At 50.4% G+C, this 11227-nt stretch overlaps 2 protein-coding genes across 2 annotated transcripts; one reads left to right on the top strand and one right to left on the bottom strand.

The window, feature by feature from the left end:
• Positions 1-107: 107 nt before the first annotated feature.
• On the bottom strand, positions 108-778 carry BO95DRAFT_164621 (uncharacterized protein). Its single transcript, XM_025580755.1, has 2 exons — positions 503-778; positions 108-434 (listed from the first exon to the last, which is right to left on the bottom strand). The coding sequence occupies exons 1-2, from the start codon at positions 614-616 to the stop codon at positions 117-119; spliced, it is 432 nt and encodes a 143-aa protein (XP_025441289.1). The 5' UTR covers positions 617-778; the 3' UTR covers positions 108-116.
• Positions 779-5591: 4813 nt separating this feature from the next.
• Positions 5592-9055, top strand: facB (C6 transcription factor FacB/Cat8). Its single transcript, XM_025586717.1, has 5 exons — positions 5592-6450; positions 6542-6855; positions 6913-7193; positions 7249-7606; positions 7664-9055. The coding sequence occupies exons 1-5, from the start codon at positions 5964-5966 to the stop codon at positions 8813-8815; spliced, it is 2592 nt and encodes an 863-aa protein (XP_025441288.1). The 5' UTR covers positions 5592-5963; the 3' UTR covers positions 8816-9055.
• The last annotated feature ends 2172 nt before the right edge of the window (positions 9056-11227 follow it).

The raw sequence follows: 11227 nt of genomic DNA, 5'->3' as shown, positions 1-11227 counted from the left end.
ATTGGAGGAAGTATTGCTCTCGGAGACCGTGATCATTCATTACAAGTGCTCATTCGTTATAGTACATGCTTTAAAAGGAAAAAAGGCTTTTCGATGTAGCAATAGCATCGAGGTATTTACCGGGCAAGGGCATCCTTGGGCAGACCCTCAAGGTTGTCCTTACCCTGGCGGCCGACGTCGCTGCCGGGCTGTGTGTTCTGGTGCAGCTCCGATCCATCGACGCGGACGCTGCTGCTGGCGGTGGCGGGCTCCCGCAGGGCGCTGTTGTTCTCGCCGGAGACGGGGCCCTCCCGACCGCCCGAGCCGACGTTGACGGTTCTCTGATCGGCCGAGTTCCAGTCGCTGGCGACGGGGGGCTGGTCAGGCAGGGGCAGGTTGGCCTTGGTCTTCTCGATCTGTTCGCCCTTGTTGGCGTTGTTCTGGTCGACGATGGACTGTTGTCGATGAGGTCAGAAAACTGGGCCAGCGGTAATAGAAGCAATCAGTGGTGGTCTCTCCTTACCTTCATGGCGGAAACATTGGAGTTGGCAGGGGTCTGGCCAGCATGGGCGTGGGAGGCGTGAGACTCAGGCTTGCGGATGTCCTGCTGGGTGGTGTGGAAGGTGGTGTCGGCCATTGTGATTATGGAGATGAGGTTGTTTGGAGGTGCTAAAAGTTTGGAGGGTAGAGATTGTGGATGGAATTGATTGTTTGGAGGTTGGATTGGTTGTGAGTTGATTGTGTTCTGAGATGAAGAAGCAAACTCTCTGAGAGGCAACAAGCAGCTTTTAATATGTTGTCTTCGAGCAGGGTTTGGTGGTTGATGGCCGGTGACGTTAACGATGTCGACGTCATAAGGGCCGAGCTCTCCTTGGTTCGCCTTGCACGCAACCCAGTCTGGGAACACACAACGCTCAATTTTTTCGACTCAACTGCAACCTGAGCAAGTGTCCACTTTTGCATTATGGAGCCACTGTGAGCGAATGATTGTCGGTTTCTTTGAATCAGTGATCGAATACTCCCTGCCTGGATTTGATCTGTCCACCTACGATTCTTAGCCTGGTAGCAGCAGTTGGCAACCATAATCGGAGTAGGAATCTGTGGTTCCTGGGGAACAAATTCCGCGCTTTTCTTCTTTCTTCTCTGCTTGAAGTTGAGACTGACTTTGCCATCGATTGAACTGAGGTCATCGAAGATGCCAAGTCCCTGGATGGGCAGGATCATCATATCAATGATGCCATCTTCAGACACCTCACCCCTGCCCACCCTGGAGATCTCACCACATCGCCATCGGCCCCTGAATCTTCAATAGCCACTTGCTATGGCAGTATCCACACTTGGGTATACCTTCTCGCACTTCAACGTCTATTCGTGACGTACCTGTCTGCGGCCAGGGGCTCAGCCTTCGCGATGATGAGTTCCATCAACTAAGCATGAGTTTATGGGCAAGTATCGCGGAGCACAATTCTCCGACCAGCCTCGACAATCTAGGCAAAGCATCATGCCTTTCACATCATTCCTCAATGACGAATGGTGCATGAATGAATGATGGCCATCAGGGCAGTGGCCCTTAACCAATATAGCACCAACATGTGCCCTCTTGACGCGCTTCGAGAGAAATCAGCTGTAAATTGCTTGATTCGGCACATTTGTTACGACTCCTTATCGCCATAACTCAGGCCATCGGTGACTTGAAATTCATCTTCGAATCAAGCCTTTTCCAAAGCATTGGTGGGGCTTCTCAGGCTGTGGTTATCGTCGACCCCGCAACTTGAATGGCTGGCACTAGATTTTGGGTCAATGCAGGAAAGCGGTGTCTTCTCCGCAATATTCGATGTGATTGTGACCGCCATATAGGTCAAGAGAAGTGATTTTCAGCTTAATGCCAACGTCTCAGTCATGTGAGTCTAGTTCGAAGTACTGTCGGCTTCGGAATTGTGAGATGATCCATGTGAAGTCTAACTCGGTGCTGCTTTCGCATTGGAAGATAAAATCTTCATGAAAGGCGGCGGAGAAAGGCGGTTATGGTGCAGCAAGATTGATATCGCCATAGCTTCCTTCTTTCGGTTGGCTTGCCCGGCTGTCTTTATCGCTCGGTGGTCGCGATAAAGGTGCATCCCCGATAACCAGCCGGTGGATAGTCAGTCCGCTTTATAGGCTCGGTGTAGCAGATGCGCATGTGGTTAGTCCCCATTCAATTTGGCCTGGCGAAGGGCCTTCCAGGCTTTCAATGCGCCAGGCCTTTTTTGGTTGGCACGAACTCAAACCGCGCTCACAATGTTGAATTTTTGGACATCACTAGTAGATACTTTAGATACGTGAATGTGGCTAGATATAGCAACAGATTATGTCGAGCGAGATTGCCAGGATACAGCACACGGAGTGCTAGGAGTGCTAGGAGTGCTATCGAGGACTTAGAGCTCCTATCATAATCAGATGAAGTAAGACTCACAGAGTCATATGGGTGAAAAGTCGGTTGCGACGAGGTACAGTACATAACCACTGATGTGACAACCACAGCCTGATTCGGAGTAAGCGAAGATCCATTTAAGCGATGTCATGTGAGCTTTACGCAGTCGAGTACGCATTCTAAAAGAGTACTCAGCGCGGAGTATATGTGTGTCTAATTCAATGTATAGCCACAGCATCTGACAACTAGGGCTCATTGATTATGAACGGCAAAATATGATGATTATGAACTTTTCAGCTACATGTCCCCGGCTCTATATATCTCAGCCGGTTTTGGGCGACATTAATGTGCGAGCGCTCGGTTACGGCAACACAGATAAAACAAACCTTGAAATAATAGTATATTTATCAAGTACAGAAGAACTGACTTCGAGCAATCAACATCAGTTGACATATGGCACTGAATCTTACCCTTGACCTTACCCCTGCGATGTCGGCGGTCATTCGATATGGCACAAGGGATCTGAGCCGTGAATCGGAGAAAACCGAGCCTGACTCATTTTGCCTCTTGAACCTTGAGCTTTTGTCCATTGAGACTGATCTCTATGATGAGTCAATTGATGGTGAGACATTGAAGGCTCGATTGGTTGTGATTGCTTTGAACGGAAGCACCAGGCGTCTTTGAACGAAAACTCCCGAGAACGCCCTCACAAGTACTCCTTCCGTTGGCGATGAATGATGCAATCACTCGTGGGAAACAACAGTGTGGAGCGAATCATACGCACTAGGAACTACATATTTGAGGTGAGAGATGTATAACACAACAAAGGAATACGAGCCATGCATCGAGATTTACCCCATGTTTTTGAACGACGCAGCCGTGGGCCCCCCGAGAGATGGCATGATCGAAGGCGAGACCCGAAACGTGGGTGCGGGATCTGAGTTTGCGTCTTTACCCACCGCGGGGAGGAAGATCCTTCAGTCCTGAAATACTGGCGATTGACTGGTTTACCCCAGCCGGGGAAATCCCGCCAAGATCACCGCGCCTGGATGTCCCGATGGTTCAGGCAATGTGCAACAAGGATATCCATTCGAACCACGCTCTCGTTGCCTCTGAGACTACGCTATGACGTTCTTTCAACCAAATGAGCGTTCTCGACTTGACCTTAAGGGAGCTCCGGCGAAGTCGAGCCGGTTCGACAGTCTCGTATAGCCGAAGGATGCAAGATCTGACCGGACAAACGAGAGATTGGGCAGAGTGACATAGATGTGTGCGTGTAACCCTTGCTAAACCTTGTCTATACAATTTCCAATAGTTCACGGCCCAACCATTTAGAGATGAGGGGCTGGGCTGAGCCTTGCAGCTCGCTCTAGCAGCATCATTTTGTGTAGTGACTAGTCGCTTTTACTGTTGATGAAACAACAGCTCTCTTCTTTGACACATTCAGAAATTGAATGCTCAAGGCAGGGCTAGTACCCTAATCATGGCAGACTGGTTTTTCAAACTCGGAGCAGTCAACGCGCGGCTCAGTACGTTCCAGTTCTTGTAACTTGCTACCAGATTTGCGAGACCAAACTCTCGCCTCCACTTCTGTGATTTTCTCGGCGAACACTCGGGCATGCTTGCGAGGACAGTAGGATGTCTATCAGTGGATCACCTGAGTTACATAAACCGACTAGTCAGCCTCTTTATGCTTGGGACGCGAGCTACTTATGAGAGTTGTCCCCCACTCGCTCAGCAAGAAGAGCCAGGAACATGGAATGGTCCATCTACTCAAGTACATCAGCGAGGCTTTGCACCTGGAATAGAGTTTAATTTCCCCGCGATACTCCAACCTCGAACATGGGAGACATCAGCGTGGCAATTGATGTATGATGCCTGGAAGTTCAGACTTCGGTGTGTATTGGAGGGTACCAAGGGACTCCGATGCAGGAGGAGAGGAACTCAGCCAATGAGCCCACGGGAATAATTCGGTCATCGGTCAACAGTCGGGATTACCCCTTCTCCAAGTGGGCAATTTTTCTGGTCGGACAGTAATCTTGGTTTCAGGGTTCGTAGCAATGATTACCATTGTCATGCCGCTTTTCTCCATCGACTTCATGACTGTAATACGGATGAGCCAAGATCACCATCAGGCTGACTGCCGGTCAGGAAATTGCGGGGGAGCCGGCGACCTAGTCGTCCACACGCTTACGGAGACAGCGTATCTATCTGTATTGAAGGGACCCTTGGAGCAAAGCGGCAACTCAGACAGACCTTCATCTCCATTCTCCAGTCTAATCCAGTATATCAGACTAGCTCCGGCGGAATCCGGAAAGCTTCTCTGGCTCGGAGTGCTGATGATCTCCAAGAACCGAACCGCTCTCGAGATCAACTAGTGTCGGTCCAGGCTGGACAGTGTACATATTCCCGATAGGGATAGGCCTGTAGCATGAAGATATGACCTTGGCAGGATGCATGACGATAGGATTCAATAATCCACTGCACTGATTTTGATCTCGCGATATACAGAGCAAATCGTATCAGGTCTGTAGCTCTTGCGTCTACATCTCACCAGCCATTCGTTCGTTTGGTATCAATCGGACCGGGTGAGGAGGGTCGTCCTCATGCATCGCTAGAATCGCCCTGCACTCGCCTTACATTAGTGGCGGATTATCCTTAGGGCCGCCCTCCGTTAGCGGAAAGGCGCCTGCAGTTGCAGGGATGGCGTTTGATTCTGTGATAAAGTAGGCTGTCAGATTGCCAGGAGGTTATGTACGTCGCCAACTTGGGAGGGGTCGTTCGTTGCTATGAAACATATGATTGAACCAGCGATAACTACCAATAGTTAACTATGACTTGCGCGATGGGAAAGATAATATATCAGGACAACCTGGAGCACAGATTGAACATCCTCGGCAGGATCAGCTGCGAGCCCGCCAGCTGCCGAGGAACCTCCTGCCTTCCATCCTCAAGTTATGCTCAATTACACAGGGCAGGTAACAACAATACATAAAGTACAGTACCTCAACTTTACGGTCCGTGGTTCAATAGAATTGCCTGCCCAGTGTCTGCTGAGCGAATGAACGCTGTAAGCCAGATGTTCCCATTGGGCACGATCCCAGCGCATGACTCCACACCTCACAGCCCCACCTGGCCCCCCTTTTGAGTCCCGACGGCACTCTGGAACCGTCAACTGTAAACTACGACTCTCACTGCGGATGATTAACTTAACTCCCGTCCCCAACACCAAAAACCTGTGGCTCCTAGTCTTATTTGGTGCCTCTCGCTCTCTTTTCCACTTCCTTCTTCCTTCAACCCCCCTCCCCCCCCTCTCTCCACGCTTTCCGCCACTTCTCTCTGTCACCTTTTACATATTTCGACATTAAAGACCCCACTCGTGGTGTTGTCCACATCTCGTCCACATCCCCTCTCTGGGAAATAATACATCTAGTTCGACATTATCGCCATCTATCCTATCTAGGTCTCGTTTCTGTACCAACGCTAGTCATTGTGTCGTGCTTATCTGCGCGCACCCGAGACGACCAATAGTTGAAACCATTCGCAGGCAGATGCGCCAGAGCATCCCGCCAAAATGCCTGGAATTCTTCCGATGAAAGTGATCAAGGTCGGCAACGGCGCCCAGAGTCGTATTGCCCAGGCCTGTGATCGATGCCGAAGCAAGAAGATCCGTTGTGACGGCGTCCGGCCATGTTGCACTCAATGCGCCAACGTTGGCTTCGAGTGCAAAACGAGCGATAAATTGAGTCGTCGCGCTTTCCCTCGCGGCTACACCGAATCCTTGGAGGAACGAGTACGCGCGCTGGAGTCGGAAGTCCGGGATCTCAAGAACCTGCTGGATGAGAAGGACGAAAAGATCGATGTGCTCTCTCGAATCCATTCCTTCTCAACATCGTCACAAGGAAAGGCCAATACTGCGGCCCGATCCCCGTCAGCACCGGTGAAGCACGGCCAACCCGCTATCGAAGAAGGAGTAATCCGAGTTCGGCAATTACCGCAGTCGCAGGACGCAAATGAGTCCACCGTCTGCGCGGGTGTCTCGAGCACTCAAGGTTATGTTGGTATGTTTGCGCCACCTTGCATCCTGGGGTAGAACTGTGCCTGGTGGTCGAAAAGCTGGCTTGAGGACGCATGTCGCTAACTTTGGTCCAGACGCCTTTGTCAACAAGCTTTCCGACCAAAATCGACTTCCTCCGAATTTCTCGATCAGGGCGCTGACTGCGGCCCCTCCTTCCATATCCCGCTCACGTATTGATCAAACCTTGAAGACGGCGCCTCGGCTTGTCTCGGATCAACTTATCAACATCTTCTTCCAGGAATGGGCCCCTCTATATCCGGTTGTTCATCGCCCTACCATCCTTAAGGCCTACGAGCAGTATTTGTCGGGCACAGAGTCGTTACGCGATAACAAACACAACCTCACCCAGCTGAACCTAATTTTCGGAATAGCTGCCCTTGCTTCTGCCGTAAGTCCAACCAGGTCAAGAAAGCAATGGCCGTCAATGAGACTAACTCCACCATAGTCGAGAACCAACCAGGATCCCTCATTCTTTGAAGATAACTGGTCGCCGATGCTCGAATCCATCTCCAACGACATTTCTATCCACACCCTGCAATGCTATGTCCTTGCGCAAATGTACTGTATGGCAAAGGGCGACTATTCGAGCCTTGGGTCCTATAGAGGCTTTGCTGTCAACCTTTGCCATCAACTGAGACTTCACCAGAGTCAGAAACGCTTTGTTTCGAACCCTCTTGTGGCGGAGACTCGGAAAAAGGTGTTCTGGTGTCAATACGTCCTTGATCGGTAAGTCTCGTGTATAACGTACCGCCTTTCAGAATGCACTTTTAACATAAAGCAGGTTCACTGCGGCTTTAACCGGGCTTCCTGTCGTCCTACGCGAGCAAGATATCAAAACCGAATACCCCGAGGACATTGATGATGAGAACGTCACTGAGACAGGCTTCCTGCCCACGCTTCCTGGCGAGACGACTCGCATTTCCAGTTCGATTGCGTTGTTTGCAGCTTCGAGAGTGCTGAACAAAGCTTTGGAGGATGTTTATCCTGGCGATGGCGATTATGATATCTCCTTGCCCAAGATGCGCTTGGTCGCAGAGCAGCTTGATGAATGGGTGAAGGGTCTGCCCGCTCATCTTCGCCTTGAGTTCACACAGGACAAACCCAGCACGAATGTCACGAGCAGTCGATCGCCGCTTCTGGTAAGTTTACTTGACAAGACCCAAAACGACTACAGGACGTTACTGACATGTGCTCAGTCGCTTGTCTACTATTTCATCCGCTCTTTGATCCATCGGCCTGCCGTCTGCTTCGGGGAAGACTGCGTTCGATCGCCTTCGCTCCTCGTCATCTCTGACTCGGCCAAGCATATAATTCAGATCTTACAGTTACTTGATGAGCGACGCCTGTGCCTTTCTCTCAGCTTCAACCGGAAAGAGTTAATCTTTGCTACTGGCCTCAATTTCCTGTGGCAGAACTTGAACCTGAAACATGACAGCAAACTTGCGAAGGAGAGCCAGAAGTGGATTACAACTGTCGTTGATCAGCTGGAAACCGAGTCGTCCCCTATTGCCGCGGAGTTCAACGCACTGGCTCGAGTTATGGTATCCCTGGATAGTCATAAGCACGGCTCTTCGATTGGACCTTCGGATATGTCCCCTCCAGCTCAGAAACCATTGAAGTCTCCCAAGAAGCAGCTTCAGTCTTGGAAAGCACGCCTGACTGGTCACTCGAGTCCGTCGCAGACAGAAAAGCAGGATTCTTCATCTCGACGTGCCACAATCTCTGGCGCGAGTACTCATCCCAACGCACGCCATATCCGGTCCTCTAGCTGGGCAAGTCTACCTTTGGACAATGTACATGCGCCTCCGATGCTTGCCGAGAAGGCTTACCATCGCTCTGCTTCCATGGCTTTCGATGGCAGTCACGCTCTATCGAGCTCTGCGCCTTCGGATGCGACGGCGGGCCCCATCACAGTGTCGGACTGGGAGTTCGTGCTGAGTGACATGGACCGGGGCTATTCGAATATCTTTACTGGAATATATGGTGGTAGAGAATGTGGCGAGGATAGCGGACCGTTCGCTTCCATCACTGCCGAATATGCCCCAAAGCCCGACCACAATACAATGTCGCGTAGCGAGCTACAAGGATTATCGCCAGAGGCGTGGTCCGCTAGTAGCAACAGCGATCTGCAGCAGGGCCAAGAGGCTGCGGCGCAGAGCGTTCTTAGCTACTCCGACGAGAGCATGGCAAGCCCGGGCGATGGGATCCCCTACAACGATGTTCACTTGTCGCCTGAGGAGCACGCCAACCTTCTGGACCCGTTTCATGGTATCATGGTTCCCGGTGTGGATGACGAAGTCCACGATTTCGGGCTTATCAATGGTTGGGATCGACGGCTGGCCGTTTGATCTGTCCCTGGCAGAGGGCTACCGCTGTTACGATTTACATGAATGATTCTGTTATGCTTTTTGGTTGTCAAGCGGGGTGCGTTATGGTAATGGGAGTCACCTGTATATAGTGGTCGGACTTTTCTTTATTCTTTTTCTTTCGGTGATACCTGGGGCGTATTGGTTCTATCCTGCAAGTGAGATAGTTGCACGAAATGTAAGCTGTTGCTTCTGTACTGCTCTGGTATTCTTCGATCATAGGCAAGCATAGCGATGTCTGATGTGAAATAATAGTGTGCTGTAAAAGTTACTTCTTACTTGTATACTAGTATCCATCAACTGTGTTCTAGAAGCCGAAAGATATTCAGCTATACGGGGCACGTTGAAACTTGATTGGCTACGAGGTTCATACAATATAGTATTTTTGTCAAGGGTCCAAATGTATAGCTAGTATCGTATTTGGTCTTCTGTCTGAAGATAGTCCGAGGTGCTACATCCCCTCAACAGTTCCAACCCTTTCGCACCGACGTCGACATAGTTCCAATGCGCTTCTCTTTTAATGAGATCAGTCGGTGCTTGAACTCGACCTTTCAGCTTAGGTTTTTTTTTATGATCCTCTTCTCGATTTCCTAGAGCGACTACTCATAAGGTACCATCCTGAAACTACCCTTTCCAGACCGGTTCCACCTTCTAATCCCGAGATATGGTTTTCCAGCTCGCGGCGACCGGACGATCACCCCGTCGCGCGGCTTCTAGTTAATCCACAAGGATATACTTGTTGACTATGTTTTGGTGATCTGTACTATATCTATGTTCAACTGGGCTATGAGCTATAAGACCGGCTGCACTGATGATAGTGATACAGACCTCGTGTAGAGACCCCGCAAGACCACTTTGTTAATAAGACTCTCCGCGATAAGTAAATCCGGTCCAGAGCGTTGGTGTACTGTACCTTGTACCTTGTACCTCGAAGACGGTCGCGATCCGACCCGCTGGCAACTGGACGACGGTATTAGTGTCCTTCAGCGTCGGCACATCGCAACCAAAAGTATAGCTCCGTGACCAGTTCAAAACGTGCTGCATCATGACTATTAAGGATGAGGAACGACCATTCTGCTCGTCGGAGAAATTGTGGTGGTGCACGGCGCAGTCTCATCACATCCAGAGACCGGCATGCCGCTATTGTTCCGTCCGGCTGATAACTAACTACCTAGTTAGTTATGTGTAAGTTAGTTAGGTATGTTAGTTAGTTAGTTGTCTTAGTCAAGCTGACTGTTGTGGCCCGTGTTCTGCAGTCTGCCGCACATGGCCGCGCTGACAGGCGACGAGGGTTCCCTGAAAAGATCGTCAACGGGAAGGGAAAAATTTCAGTAAGGTCAGATGATGAGCTGGACTATGGCTTCTAGAAGCCCTTCTTATTATCAATCAGCCCGACGAACGGAGTACTGCCGGAGAAATTCAATGAGAATGATTGTTATGAATTATGATGGATGGGGGTGGAGGGGGGAAGGGTTGCGCGGAGCAGCGTCCTCCGGACCCAGCGGACAGAGGCACTCCGGGCGATGGTTCCGGAAAATTGCTGCGTTGGGAACTTTCCGCTGACTTGTGCAGTAACTGACTAGTGAGTGGACGGGTCGGGGAACGGAAACATGAATCCTCGAGTTTTATGTCCGATTTGCGGTCGGTAGGACGGAGTACTGGACGTATTTCTCATCGGGTTTAATGGGTGATGATGGTGGTGGTGGTGGTCTGCAGGATAAGTGCCAACTCATCGGAAAAGGTCCAGGTGTGTTAGAATGATAGGTGTGGAAAGCCATGCTGGTTGAGCTGGTTGAGATGGAGGGGCTGTTGCTGCTTTACCGTCGCATTATTAGGCTGTTTACAGCTTCCCTTTGCTAGCTTGTGGAAAGCTATCTCGCTGTTTTACTGAGCAAGGATCAATAACTGCTGCTGCTGCTGCTATTACTAGTATGGTTAAAGCTCGTATAAGAGTAAGGAGATAGGGGAGGAAGTGCATTGTTGTTCGGCAATGGATACGGATTAATCTGAGTCCCTCTCGGTTTCATGCAATTGCTTACCTTTGTGGCCTGAGGCACCGATAGTGGGTGAATGCATCATTCATCATTCATTCTCCGTGTTTCTCTCCCGGTGCTGCTCTCCTACCCGGACGTCATTGATATGAAAAAAATCATCTCGTCCATCACAACCACAGCTGCCCTGTCCCATGAACCGCCCAGTGTCATTGTCATTGCCATTGCCATTGCTTCCAGTGTAGCTGGAGCTCCACCTCATGTCATTGATGATTATGATTATGGAATTCTCAGTAAGACTCGTACAGATATCATCACATTGATGAGGGCTCCCCCCCCCCTCCTTCCAGAGCAGCCGGTGAGGATTGGCCCCACTACAGACATCATTGCCACCCCACCTTCC

Source organism: Aspergillus brunneoviolaceus, assembly GCF_003184695.1.
Source record: "Aspergillus brunneoviolaceus CBS 621.78 unplaced genomic scaffold BO95scaffold_41, whole genome shotgun sequence".
Taxonomy (NCBI): Eukaryota; Fungi; Ascomycota; class Eurotiomycetes; order Eurotiales; family Aspergillaceae; genus Aspergillus; species Aspergillus brunneoviolaceus.
This window is presented reverse-complemented; position numbering and strand designations above follow the sequence as displayed.